The sequence below is a fragment of the Sphaeramia orbicularis genome, chromosome 15 (assembly GCF_902148855.1).
Source record: "Sphaeramia orbicularis chromosome 15, fSphaOr1.1, whole genome shotgun sequence".
NCBI lineage: Eukaryota > Metazoa > Chordata > Actinopteri > Kurtiformes > Apogonidae > Sphaeramia > Sphaeramia orbicularis.
The window spans coordinates 3355275-3368763 of NC_043971.1; the positions used below are offsets into that span (position 1 = coordinate 3355275).

The following is a 13489-nucleotide window of genomic DNA, read 5'->3' on the forward strand; positions in this document are numbered from 1 at the left end:
ACTGATAAAATCACTTTGACTTAATTCACTGCTGATTCATTGACTTTATTTATAATCTGAAATTTGTCCAGATTCAGCCACTGTTTATTCTTCAGCAACAGCTGGTGGATGGTTTCAGAATAAAATACGTGACCGACGGGTGGAGATGAAGCAGTTTAACATGTTTCAGTCACATATGTAGAATCACAATGTCCAACATGTATGACCATAAACCTGCAGCAGCTTCCAAACATGGACACTGACCTGTGTTCTGTCTCATATGTTACATGTTCTGTCCCATATGTTCCGTGTTCTGTGTCATATGTTGCATGTTCTGTCTGATGTATTGCATGTTCTGTCTCATATGTAGCGTGTTCTGTCTCGTATGTTATGTGTTCTGTCTTATATGTTCCATGTTCTTTCTCAAATATTCCGTGTTCTTTCTCATATGTTCCATGTTCTTTCTCATATGTTCCATGTTCTGTTTCATATGTTCTGTTTTCTGCCTGGTATGTTCCAGCTGAGTGTAAAGCCGTGGTCACCTGCAATCAGGGAGTTCGCGGCGGGCGAATCATTGACCTTAAAGCCACGGTCGACACAGCGGTGAAAATGTGTCCGACTGTCCAACACGTGTTTGTGGCTCAGAGGACAGATGCACCTGCAGTCATGGGACACCTGGACATCGCACTGGAGGAGGTTTGTCACATGACCCGCATGATCTCTCACCTATGGATCGTTCAGGCGTAGAGTGAAGCTACTAGTTTTAGTACCAGTAGAAACACAACAGAACCAGTAGAAGTAGATGCAGGTTTCACCAACAGGGTCATGTGATCCACACAGGAAACGAGGATGCACGACAATTTCATTTAGTAAAGACCACAGAAGTATAAAGCTCACTGTTTCCACACATCTGTACTATGGTAACATCAAGTTTTCTGCTTTAAACTGAAATTCATAGATGCTCACTTCAACAGTCGCTCAAAATAACCATGTCTTATGCTGCGTGCCAGGCAACCTGTAACTCGTGTTTTTCCAACCTTCTACCGCTGAAAATACACTGGAATGTCAGTCAAACCTGTGACTTCCCACCCATGAACTCGTACTAGATTGATGTACTCCCAGTTCCCAGTTCTGACGTCACGTAGCAGTGGCGGCCCCCATAGATGTGGTGTTTATGCAAATTGTTTATCAAAACAAGGTATTGTGCTGACAATATTTACCTGCAAATGTTCTGTACAATCAGCAGCTACTTTAGTGTTAGCTAGTTTTCAGTCCATTGAGTGCAAGAATAAATTAATACCAAATACATATCCAAATATACAAATAACAGAACATAAAAGGTAGAACAGCTTCTCTTGCCTCATGCATCGTTTTTCCTCCTCTGTTTCCCTCAAATAAGCAAAGAGCAAACACCTTTGGCGATAGAAATGATTGTAAATGAACATAACGTACGGTCCTCCATGCTGGTTTGTTTACATCTAACTATCACAATTGCTTGTGCTCAGGCAGTTTGGCGTGACTTGCCTGGAACGTTACAAAGTTGTGAGTTGTGGTTTGAAGTAAAACAAAAAGCTCAAAAAATGTCCTGGAACGCAGCTTTATAATCTTCACGTGCTGTATCAGCTGATAGTTTACATTATAGCTCTTTTAGCTTAGCTCTGTTAGCTTAGCTCTCTTTTTAGACAGAAAACAGCCACAGTGAAACTACAAACCACCTCTGTTTTCTGCTCAGTTTGCGTTGTCAATAGCTGAATGAAAGATCTGTTTGGAATCGTCCAAACAAGGTCAGAACTATCACAGGTTACTCTGAACCGTGGATCAACAAATGGTAACTTTTCAAAGACAATAGCATCCCATAATAACTTTATACCTTCATAAGCCTCAGAATCAAACTCACCCATGTGAAGAAACGCTGTCATTTCAGCATCAAACTCCATTCCATTTACAGCTGAGTCCAGTGGAGAAAACAATGGCTCTATTTTTATCACTTCTTTTCTTTGACTCAGCCGTAGCATTCATTTTCTTCACCATGGGAGACCAGCAGAGTAACTCACTACTCCCTCTAGTGATCACATCCCACAGCGACATGAATTCAGCTCATATTTGTGCAGTGCTTGGACTTCTTGGGCATAACATCCTTTACGGCTGATGTTATCTCCTCCAGGTGATGTCCCGTCAGTCTCCTGTCTGTCCTCCAGAACCGATGGACAGTGAAGACCCTCTGTTTCTGTTGTACACGTCAGGAAGCACTGGAAAACCCAAAGGCATCGTCCACACCCAGGCCGGATACCTACTGTACACCGCACTTACACACCAGGTAAATGCTCACCAGGTCACACACAACAGGTAAACGTACAACAGGTAACTTGTTTGATAAGGAGTGTCTTCTTCTGTGGTGTTCTGCCATGGACACCATTGTCTGTTGAATCTTTTTAGAATGGTCGTAGACTCGTACAAGTTCCGATGTTTCTTTGGCGTTTCCTCCATGGTTGTTTCTGTATCGTAGACTCGTACCTGTTCCAGTGTTTCCTTCGGCTTTTACTCTGTGGTTGTTTTTTTGTATTGCAGACCTTTACCTATACTGATGTTTCTTTTGTGTTTACTCCGTGTTTGTTTTCCGTATCGTAGACTCATACCTGTTCCGATGTTTCTTTTGTGTTTACTCCGTGTTTGTTTTTTGTATCATAGACTCATACCTGTTCCGATGTTTCTTTTGTGTTTACTCCGTGTTTGTTTTTTGTATCATAGACTCATACCTGTTCGATGTTTCTTTTGTGTTTACTCCGTGTTTGTTTTTTGTATCATAGACTCTACCTGTTCCGATGTTTCTTTTGTGTTACTCCGTGTTTGTTTTTTGTATCATAGATTCATACCTGTTCCGATGTTTCTTTTGTGTTTACTCCATGGTTGTTTTCCGTATCGTAGACTCATACCTGTTTCCAGTGTTTCCTTCTGTGTTATTCTGTGTTTGTTTTACGTATCACAGACTTGTACCTGTTCCGATGTTTCTTTGGCATTTACTCCATGGTTCTTTTTTGTATCGTAGACTTGTACCTGTTTCGATGTTTATTTGGCATTTACTCCGTGACTGTTTTTTCGTACCTGTGCTCGTGCTCATGGTGTGCGTCATGCCCACTCCCTGGACGTCTGCCTCTGTGGACAGTAGACACAGTATTAACCCGTCTCTATCTGTGAACGCTGTGTCTACCTGTGAACTACCTGTGATTACTGCGGAATGAAGCTCTTCAGAGTTCTTCAGTGTTTTTTATGAGTCAAAGTTGGTTCAAATGTGGACCAAACTCGCTGACTGGATTTCGGGTTCATGAACTGAATCATTTTATCTCATTTTTGATTGGATCGAGTGAGGGTTTAACAGCTGTGTTCAGTAAAGACATGAAATATTAGAATGGTTTATGTTGTTTTAGGTGAAGAACATTGTGTTTGTGACTTATGCCATGTTTCCACCACGTGGAACCGGCTCAACTCAACTCACCTTGCCTCGACTCTGGTACCAGGTCCTATTCCTGGAGACCGTTTCCATAACAGGATACTACTGACTTTACAGTACCTGGACATTATAGCCATGCGGTGCGTTACTTCCGTGTTGTCTGCTCAGAGAATTGCTGATAAACTCACACGTTGCTTGTTGTCTTGTCAAGCTCATGCTAAATTTTCACACCAGCCACCACTGAATCTCCTGGACCGTCCATGGTGTAGTTTTACTGGCTGTCATCATGTGGATTAACCTCCCGCTATATTTACTGTAAACTTCCGCATCTATTTTTTGTAAAACGGCGGGTCACAGACACAACTCTGACCAATCAGTGGTCCGCAGTGTTTACACGTCACGTTTTACTATCTGGTCCCCAGTCTTGGAACCTCAGCGGAGGTGATACCAAAAAACTAGTACCGGGTAACACATTCCAGGTCCTTTTTCGTAATGGAAACGCAAAAAGGCCGAGTCGAGTTGAGTCAAGTCGAGCCAGTACCATGTATTGGAAACGCGGCATTAGATGTGGGTCAGAACAATTTATGAACACTATATGTAAAAACTATGAGTGTTCAAAGGGTTCATCCACTGTTTGTTTCCACTTTCAGAAGAAAAAATAAAAACCATCTCCTCTGGTTGTTTTATAGAACGTCAACCTCATCACATGTAATAACAATCTATTTAGAGAGTTGTTTCTTTATGAAAACAAAGAAAGACATGACAGACAGAAATGAAGACATTGGACTGAACTCAGACTGAACTGACACAATGAGGACATGAACACATCCAGTGGATCCAGGATTCCAGACCAGAAGCTAGGACCACATTCTGCAGAATCATCTCCAACACGAGGCAGACGGTTAAGTGAGGACAAGAGGAGAACGTCATCTACAGAGTCCCAACGACATGAACCCACGTTCAGAAGGAAGAAGAATTTAACCTTTAGAACCCATGGATTCACATCAGAGGGATCTGGAACTGTTCCCAGTCTGTTGGAACCAGACTGGAGTTTAATGAGCAGCTGAAAACAAAGCAGATCTGTTACACAAGTCGACCGACAACAACCACACGCTGTAGTCAGAGAGGAGAGGACGGAGAGGAAGAGGACGGAGAGGAAGAGGACGGAGAGGAAGAGGACGGAGAGGAAGAGGAGGAGGACGATGGCGAGGATGGAGAGAATGCTGGCCTGTGAATAAATCTGCCTCCAAAGCTTTAAATTAGCTTTTTTTTCTGATTGACAACATGAAACATCTGCTTCTGCACATGTTCCTGTATGTGCTGCTTGTGTGTTTGTGTGTGTAGTGTGTATTGTGTGTTGCGTGTGTTCAGGGATCGACATGATGTTGGATAATTGAATAAAACATGAGCCATAACAGAGTGAGTGGAACCTCAGCCAAATATTCACCAGTGCTAATTCTAAGAGGCTTACGTCTGCTCAGGGTAGGGGTGGGGGGGCAGAGGAGGTGTTTTGGTTTGGTGGAGGGGGGGGGTTGGATCGCTGCTGTCTGGATGAAACAACACAACAAAAGCTGCTTTATAGAAGATGAGGCCTGTTGGACCAGACGTTGCTGAGCGACATTCCTCGACTCCACAGACATTTTATTTTATACATTCAGGATCCATTCATTTGACTCTTTTACACCTTTCTAAACAAATCTACTCTGTGTGTTAAAGCGTCGTACCGCTGGCAGCCACTAGATGATGCTCCACAGAGCCCTGGTTCCTCACACTGCACCGACACATTTACGTGTTTTTCCAGGACTCATCGTGGTCTCATTGGTTCTATAACCCACCCCCCGAAGGGAGGCACGGGGTAGTGTTTTGGTTTGCTTTGGTTTGTTTGTTTGTTTGTTTGTTAACACTCTAGCAGCAAAAATATTGGTTGAATTCCTACCAAATTAGATTTATAGATTGCCAGTGACTCAGAATAGATCTGATTACATTTTGGGAAAAGTAGGTCAAAGTTAACTTTTTAATTAATTTTAACTGTCTTCTTTTTCACATTACTTATAATGGCCGAAATTTCAAATGTCTATAAAACACAAATTTAGTTTCAATTTACGTCAAACTTGGCATATAGATATATGTTTGTATATATATATATATATATATATATATATATATATATATATATATATATATATATATATATATATATATATATATATATACAGGGTGGGGAAGCAAATTTACACTGAACATTTAGTTGTTTTTTCTCAGCAGGCACAACGTCAATTGTTTTGAAACCAAACATATATTGATGTCATAATCATACCTAACACTATTATCCATACCTTTTCAGAAACTTTTGCCCATATGAGTAATCAGGAAAGCAAAAGTCAAAGAGTGTGTGATTTGCTGAATGCACTTGTCACACCAAAGGAGATTTCAAAAATAGTTGGAGTGTCCATAAAGACTGTTTATAATGGAAAGAAGAGAATGACTATGAGCAAAACTATTACCAGAAAGTCTGGAAGATACTATTAAAGAAGAATGGGAGAAGTTGTCACCCCAATATTTGAGGAACACTTGCGCAAGTTTCAGGAAGTGTGTGAAGGCAGTTATTGAGAAAGAAGGAGGACACATAGATAAAAACATTTTCTATTATGTAAATTTTCTTGTGGCAAATAAATTCTCATGACTTTCAATAAACTAATTGGTCATACACTCTTTCAATCCCTGCCTCAAAATATTGTAAATTTTGCTTCCCCACCCTGTACATATATATATATATATATATATATATATATATATATATATATATATATATATAGAGAGAGAGAGAGAGAGAGAGAGAGAGAGAGAGAGAGAGAGAGAGAGAGAGAGAGAGAGAGAGAGAGAGGCAATTGATATGCTGACATCACCACACTCATAGACATGATGACATCGGCTGGATCGATGCCAAAATATGCTACAATAGGTGCGAGGGGTGGGGTTTGTTGTGCCTGGAACCACTTGTTTGGATCTGAAATTATCTTATATGTGATCTGGTTCTGGAAAATACTGATTTGTCAGTGGGATCTGACGTCCAATAGAAGCTTTGATTGACAGCTGTGATTGGCAGCTCTCTTAACGTCTGAGGAAGACTTTCAGAAATTCTGTGTATTGAGTGAAACATATTATTTCCTCAGAGTTAATAAGTGAAACTAACATTTACGCTAAAGTGACATTGTTTGACCATTTAGCAGTAGCTTATGATGACCCTTTTGTCCAAATATGGTCACTTCTCGTGCCAAAAGGTTAACTTAGTGATTTCAAAAGACAAACTACTGGTTTTCTTCGCATCTATTTGAAACAAACAGCAGTCGTCAAGGTTCAATTACTCTATAATGATCTTTACGTTTTCCTCAAAAGCGAAGGAAAACTAAATAGTAATGAATGAAAACTCATTAAGATATAAACATGTCTTCATTTTTCTTCATAAGGTAAAAACAAAATGTCATAGACTGAACATTTACCCATATAATTAATAGTTGTTGATCTCGTCTCATCTTGTGTCTGCAGACGCTGGGGCTTGTGGGTAATAGTGACGTCACTGAATGTGTTGTTTTTCAGTATGTGTTCAACTGTCGGGAGGGCGACGTGTTCGGCTGCGTGGCTGATGTGGGCTGGATCACCGGACACAGCTACGTGGTTTACGGTCCGCTGTGCAATGGCGTCACCACCGTCCTGTTTGAAAGCACACCTGTCTACCCCACCCAGGTGAGGGGCGGGGCCAAAGGGTTAAAGGTTAGAGAGACTGTAAACAGGACACACTGCTGGACACTGGGGGAAACTAGAGTCCTGAGTTGATACGGTTCATACGTCATCAGATGAACTTTAATACGTTTGTGCTTTGTTCAGTTCAGTTTAAAGAAGCATCTGTTATAGGATAAAATAATGTGAAAGTGAAATAATTAGATCATATTTGGAGGCTAATAACACTAAAACAATTACTTAACATGGCAATAAACCTATGGCTGCAAATGATCATTACTGTGCAACTGAACCCAGAAAATAATACAAACAAACACTATTTCATCATCACGTCAGAAGAAAACAAGAGCAGTTAAAGATGTCAGCAGCGTTGATCGGACGCCTCGACTGCATCCAGATGTTTTAATTCAGGTGACAACGTCGACGTTAGGTCAGATAGTGAGTGTGTGTCAACACCTAAACAGCTGCAAATGACAAAAACTGAGCAAACGTTACAAGTTAAAGTAAAATAATGGACTTCCAGCTGGGTTTACCATCCAGTTCCATGAGGGTTTTGATGAATCTGGAACCATGTTTGGACCAGATCTGGGTCAAACCTCATGTGAGGGCACTATCCATCCACTTGTGTTAAAATTATTACTACTGCAGAATCTGCACCATAGATTCAACAGAAGATCCATCAGAAACATCTCTAGATGAAACGAACCAAATGTAAAGGAGTTTGTTTGAGGTGTGTCTGTAAAACCAGGCATATGACAGACCACCAGGACTGGTCCTGGGCAAACCCAATAACTGAAGCCTTCACTCTGGTCTCATAATAATAATAATAATAATAATGATAGTAATGCATCAGTTTTATGTAGCACGTTTCTTTTTTTTTGTTCAAAGTGTTTTTATTACATATCTGGTCACAGAAAAGCATAATACAGTCATTGTTTTTTGTTTTTTAACCCAAACCCATGAACATTTCCACCCTGCTGCACCAAAAAAAAAAAAAGATAATTGACAATAATAATAATAAATAAAAATAATAAATAAGGAACACAGATATTAGTCACAGACTCGTATTAATAAGACTGCTCTGGAATAAGTGAGGGATCGACTTCTTTTTTGTGATTCAGAACAGGTTGCCAGGTACTGAAAAACTTATTGGCACATCCTCTTATAGGATATCTAATTTTTTCCAATGTTAAATGATGTAAAGGATCCAGAAGCCAAGATTTAAATGTTGGAGGTTGTTTATCTTTCCATTTTAGTAGTTTTAGTCTACGAGCTAGAAGAGTGGTGAAGGCAATTAGATTTTTAGATTTTTGGTTAAAAGAATGTGATGTAATACCAAATATTGCAATTGTTGCCTCAGGTTCAATATGAGACCCTGTTACATCAGAAAGAAATTTAAATATAGACTGCCAAAAGTTTTTCAATTTAAAAAAAAAAACCCAGAACATATGAGGCAGTGTGGCCGGTTCAGCTTCACAACGATCACAAGTAGGATTCAAGTCCGATTAAATTTTTGTCCACTTCACTTCAGACCAGTGCAGTCTGTGAACCACTTTGAACTGAATGACTCTATGTCTTAAACAGATTGAGGATGAATGATGTCATGAAGTATAGATTGCCGTACATCTTCAGTAAACCAATTCTTTCTCCCATTTTCTTTGAACACATGCCAAGGCTTCCAAATAACAGGAATTGATTACAGCGTATATTTTGCCAACTGTCCCTTTGGAATGTGGATTGAAGTCCAAAATTATAAAATATATAGCACTTTTCTAAGTACACAAAGATGCTTTACAATAAACAGCTGGTTGTAAATGTAAAGTACTGAATGTCTGATTTCCGTAGAACACCGCCTGATAACCAGATGACGTGGCGTGAAACTGGGACACGGCGGCAGACTGGTTTACCCGTGGTGTGTTCTGAGGGGAGGCGTAGTGGGCGGGGCTGAGCAGATGAATGAACAGGTTTATGAGTCAGTTACTCATTAATGTTCCTTTATCAGCGTCTGTTGGAGAGCGGAGTTCAGCTCCTCGTTTACATCATCACCTCTGAGCTCTGATTGGTAACAGCTACCTTTGGTGACAAGGATGTGGCTTTGACCTTTGACCTGACAGGGTCCTGAGTGTGTAGAAGTAACTGTGAATGTGAAACTAGAGATGAAAGACCATTTTCTGTAGTGAAGTCATCTGAATGTGAGCGTGACTGTGGTTCTAATCGTCTGCAGATCAATAAAGTCGTGTCGTCCATTGACAGGAAACACATGGACTCATGATTTAAGTCACAGGTGTCAAACATGCGGCCCGGGGGCCAAATCTGGCCCGCCAAAGGTTCCATTCCGGCCTGCAGGATGAAAGTGCAAAACTGAACCTGAACAGTCCAGGTTGTCCAAATCCTTTTGGTTCAGGTTCCACATACAGACCAATGCGATCTGCAGTCAAAAGAACAACATAATAACCCATAAATAACGACGACAACTTTTCTTTGTGAAAAATTATGTGGAAAAAATTTAAGGGAAAAAAATAACATTACACTGTGAAAATATTTACATTTACAAAACTATTCTTTCACAATAAAATGCAAATAAATACATAAATAAATAAAAACAAAGATCAACAACCCGAAATGTGCAGTTGTAACAATATTCTGCCTGTTACTAAATGTTTTGTGCATTTATGGATCCACTGTGATCTGGAGTTGCATTATTGATAAGAGATGTAATATTGTAGAAATTGTACAAGTTTTAGTTCCAAACTCCAAAACTTTAACAATATTCTGCCTGTTACCAAATGTTTATGGAACACTGTGTGTAAATGTACATGTAGAAATAATAAGTCCAGGCAGAATATTGTTAAGATTGCACAAATTTTTCAATTGAAATTTCTGTTTTTTCAGGTTATTTACATCTTTTTTGTAAAATGTAAATATTTTCATAATTTAATTGGGGTTTTTTGTACTAAATCAAAATGAAAAACTTGGATTTGTCATTATTTATAGGTTATTAACTCATTATTTTACTGGTCTGGCCCGCTGCAGATCAAATTGGGCTAAATGTGGAACTGAACCAAAATGAGTTTGACAGCCCTGGTTTAAGTGGCCAAACTGATCCAGGTCTATGTCATATCTCAGACAGTAACATATGAGCGGATCACAGGTCTTCTGTCCACACTCTTCTGTTGTTGAAGGAAACAGTGTAAAATCATGTGTCCAGTTGTTGAACCTGGACCTGAAGGATTCTGGACTCTACACGACGGTGAGGAACAAGTCCAGAAAACACCTCACATTACGTTCAGATCTGTTCAAATTACCATCAGATGTTGACTTTAGGATGATGTTGAACATGAATTTGGATTGAAGACCCACGGAGTTCTTCTAAAGTAGAATCTCAGTCCATGATCTGAACCACAGTTTTGTCTCTTATTAAATTTGGTCCAGTTTTATCCAGACCTGTTCCAGTTTTAATAAATCCAGAGTTTTGCAGTTAATCCAAATGTTTTTAATGCCAATGTAACTCTAAAGTATCTGTGAAAATCAGACTCAGCGAACATCACAGTTCAGAAGGACCAGAACATCACAGCCTCACACCGACTGTTTCCATGACAATATAAAGCCAATAAATCCAATAAACGTTGTTAATCAGATAATTGTAAGGATCAGATCTGATGTGCACTTCACAAATATGATAATCCATAAACCCTGCTTTATATCCCTAGTTTGTAGCAGATGATTATATCCTGAAATATCCTTGTATGCAGATGTTTTATGTTTTCCTGTTTTATATATATACATAGATATAAGAAAATCACACATCACCAATTCAGCAATCATCTCATTGTTTCTTCAGCAGCAAAACAACACATTACACAAACAGTGCAGGTTAAATACATGAAAACCAATACTAGAGAATCACTGTTCACCCACTCGGTTAAAGACATTAAAGCTAAAAGCCGATAATGCAACAAAATCTAAAACAGGGCTCTCAAACTCATGTTCTTTCAGGTTCCACATTCAGCCCGATTTGATCTCCAGTGGGCCGGACCAGAAGAATAATAGCAGAATAACCTATAAATAATCACAACTCCAAATTGTTGTCTTTGTTTTAGTGCAAAAAAACCCCATTAAATTATGAAAATACTTACTTTTATAAACTATCCAAACAAAAAAGATGTGAATAACCTGAAAAAACTGAAAATTCTTTTCTCAACTTATCATTTCTACATGTGCATTATGGATCGGATCTACAAAGACACTAAACACTTAGTAACGGGCAGAAAATTTTTAAAATTGTGCTTAATTTTCTGTAGAAATTTCTGGTTGTTACCATTTGTTCAGGTTATTCATGTTTTGTTGTTACAGAATAGTTTGTAAATGTCAATATTTACCTCCGCCAAGGAGGTTATGTTTTTGCCAGGGTTTGTTTGTTTGTTTGTTTGTCTGTCCGTTAGTGTGCAACATAACTCAAAAAGTTATGGACAGATTTGGATGAAATTTTCAGGGTTTGTTGGAAATGGGATAAGGAGGAAATGATCAAATTTTGGTGGTGATCGGGGGTGGGGGGGCCCACGGGGGGGGGGCCACTGATCAGCCTTGGCGGAGGTCTGCGCTCTCCGAGTGCTTCTAGTTTCATAATTTAATGTTATTTTTTGCACTAAAACAAAGACAAAAATTTGAAGTTTTTATATTACTTATAGGCATGAGGTAATATTATTTTTTTCACATCAAACTGAGAAGAAAATATGAAGTCATTATATTCTATAAGTTATTATGTTGTTATTTTACTTTAGATCATATTGGTCTGTATGTGGAACCAGTGCTAAAATAAATTCGACAGCCTCGACTGTGGAATTTTTGCACTTTGCTAATTCGTCACACAGGCCAGATTGGAACCTTTGGCGGGCTGCATTTGGCCCCCGGGCCGCATGTTCGAGACCCCTGATCTAAAATATCCTAATATCCTGATTCTACACTGTGTGAAGGCATCACTTCATGTCATTATTTCATCAAAAACAGAACGTTACACAAACTCACACAAAAGGAGTCTGACAGACACCGATGGACCTACAGCTCTTGGACTTTAACTTTAACCATTTTCTGTTTGTCTTGTTTTTTTTGTCTTATTGTCATGTCTATGTTGTCATGTTGCTGTGTTTATGTTGTGGCGTTGTCATGTTGTATGTGTTGTTGTGTTGTATGTATTGACGTGTTGTTGTGTTGTCATGTTTGTTGCGGTGGCGGTCCCATCCTGTCTTGTGCGCTGCAGGTCGGTACTGGGAAACCGTGCAGCGCCTGGGGATCAACCAGTTCTATGGCGCCCCCACTGCTCTACGTCTGCTGCTGAAATACGACGACACCTGGGTGAAGAAGTATGACCGCTCATCTCTGAGGACGCTCGGATCAGGTCACATGACACTCAGTGTGGTGTATTATTGGACCACTGCTGTTTGGGTCACACTTGATCATCAGGTTAAAGGGCAAATCCATGTAAACTGTGAAAAACAGGATCATGTTCAGTCAGACCTGAATACGGTTTCACTAAACAGATAATAGTACAGCCATGATGAGACCAGAACCTGAACAGAATCCACGTATCGGATCACAGACCAGTTCACAGACCAGATTACAGACCAGATCACAGGCCAGTTCACAGACCAGATCACAGACCAGTTCACAGACCAGATCACAGACCAGATCACAGACCAGATCACAGACCAGTTCACAGACTAGTTCACAGACCAGGTAACAGACCAGTTCACTGACCAGATAACGGACCAGATAACGGACCAGTTCACTGACCAGATCACAGACCAGATCACAGACCAGTTCACTGACCAGATAACGGACCAGATCACAGACCAGATCACAGACCAGTTCACAGACCAGATCACAGACCAGATCACAGACCAGTTCACTGACCAGTTCACAGACCAGGTAACAGACCAGTTCACAGACCAGGTAACAGACCAGTTGACAGACCAGATAACGGACCAGTTCACAGACCAGGTTACAGACCAGTTCACAGGCCAGATAACAGACCAGATTACAAACCAGTGACTGGTCCAAACCCAGTCCTCTGTGGTTTTAGACCTGATCCTGATGCTGTGGACCAGGTGATGTCCAGATAGTGGATCTTAAATTCTAACAGCTCCACCCACCGACCAATCAGCTCTCTAGAAGATTCACCACGCGTCAGTGTGAGGATGATAAAATAAAATAAAATAAAATAAAATAAAATAAAATAAAATAAAATAAAATAAAATAAACTGAGGTCGGAACAGAAGGTCTGAGCTCTATCTAAAGCTCATAATTTTTTTTAAATGATCCATCTCT

General features: G+C 39.9%; 1 protein-coding gene across 1 annotated transcript in view; it reads left to right on the forward strand.

Annotated features, from left to right (window-relative positions):
* The window catches only part of acss1 (acyl-CoA synthetase short chain family member 1), a 38620-nt gene that overhangs the window by 16279 nt on the left and 8852 nt on the right, over nucleotides 1–13489 (forward strand). The window contains exons 4-7 of the mRNA XM_030155530.1: nucleotides 500–675; nucleotides 2144–2296; nucleotides 7025–7169; nucleotides 12420–12560. Coding sequence (XP_030011390.1) covers nucleotides 500–675; nucleotides 2144–2296; nucleotides 7025–7169; nucleotides 12420–12560 — 615 coding nt within the window. The remainder of the gene's footprint in view (nucleotides 1–499; nucleotides 676–2143; nucleotides 2297–7024; nucleotides 7170–12419; nucleotides 12561–13489) is intronic.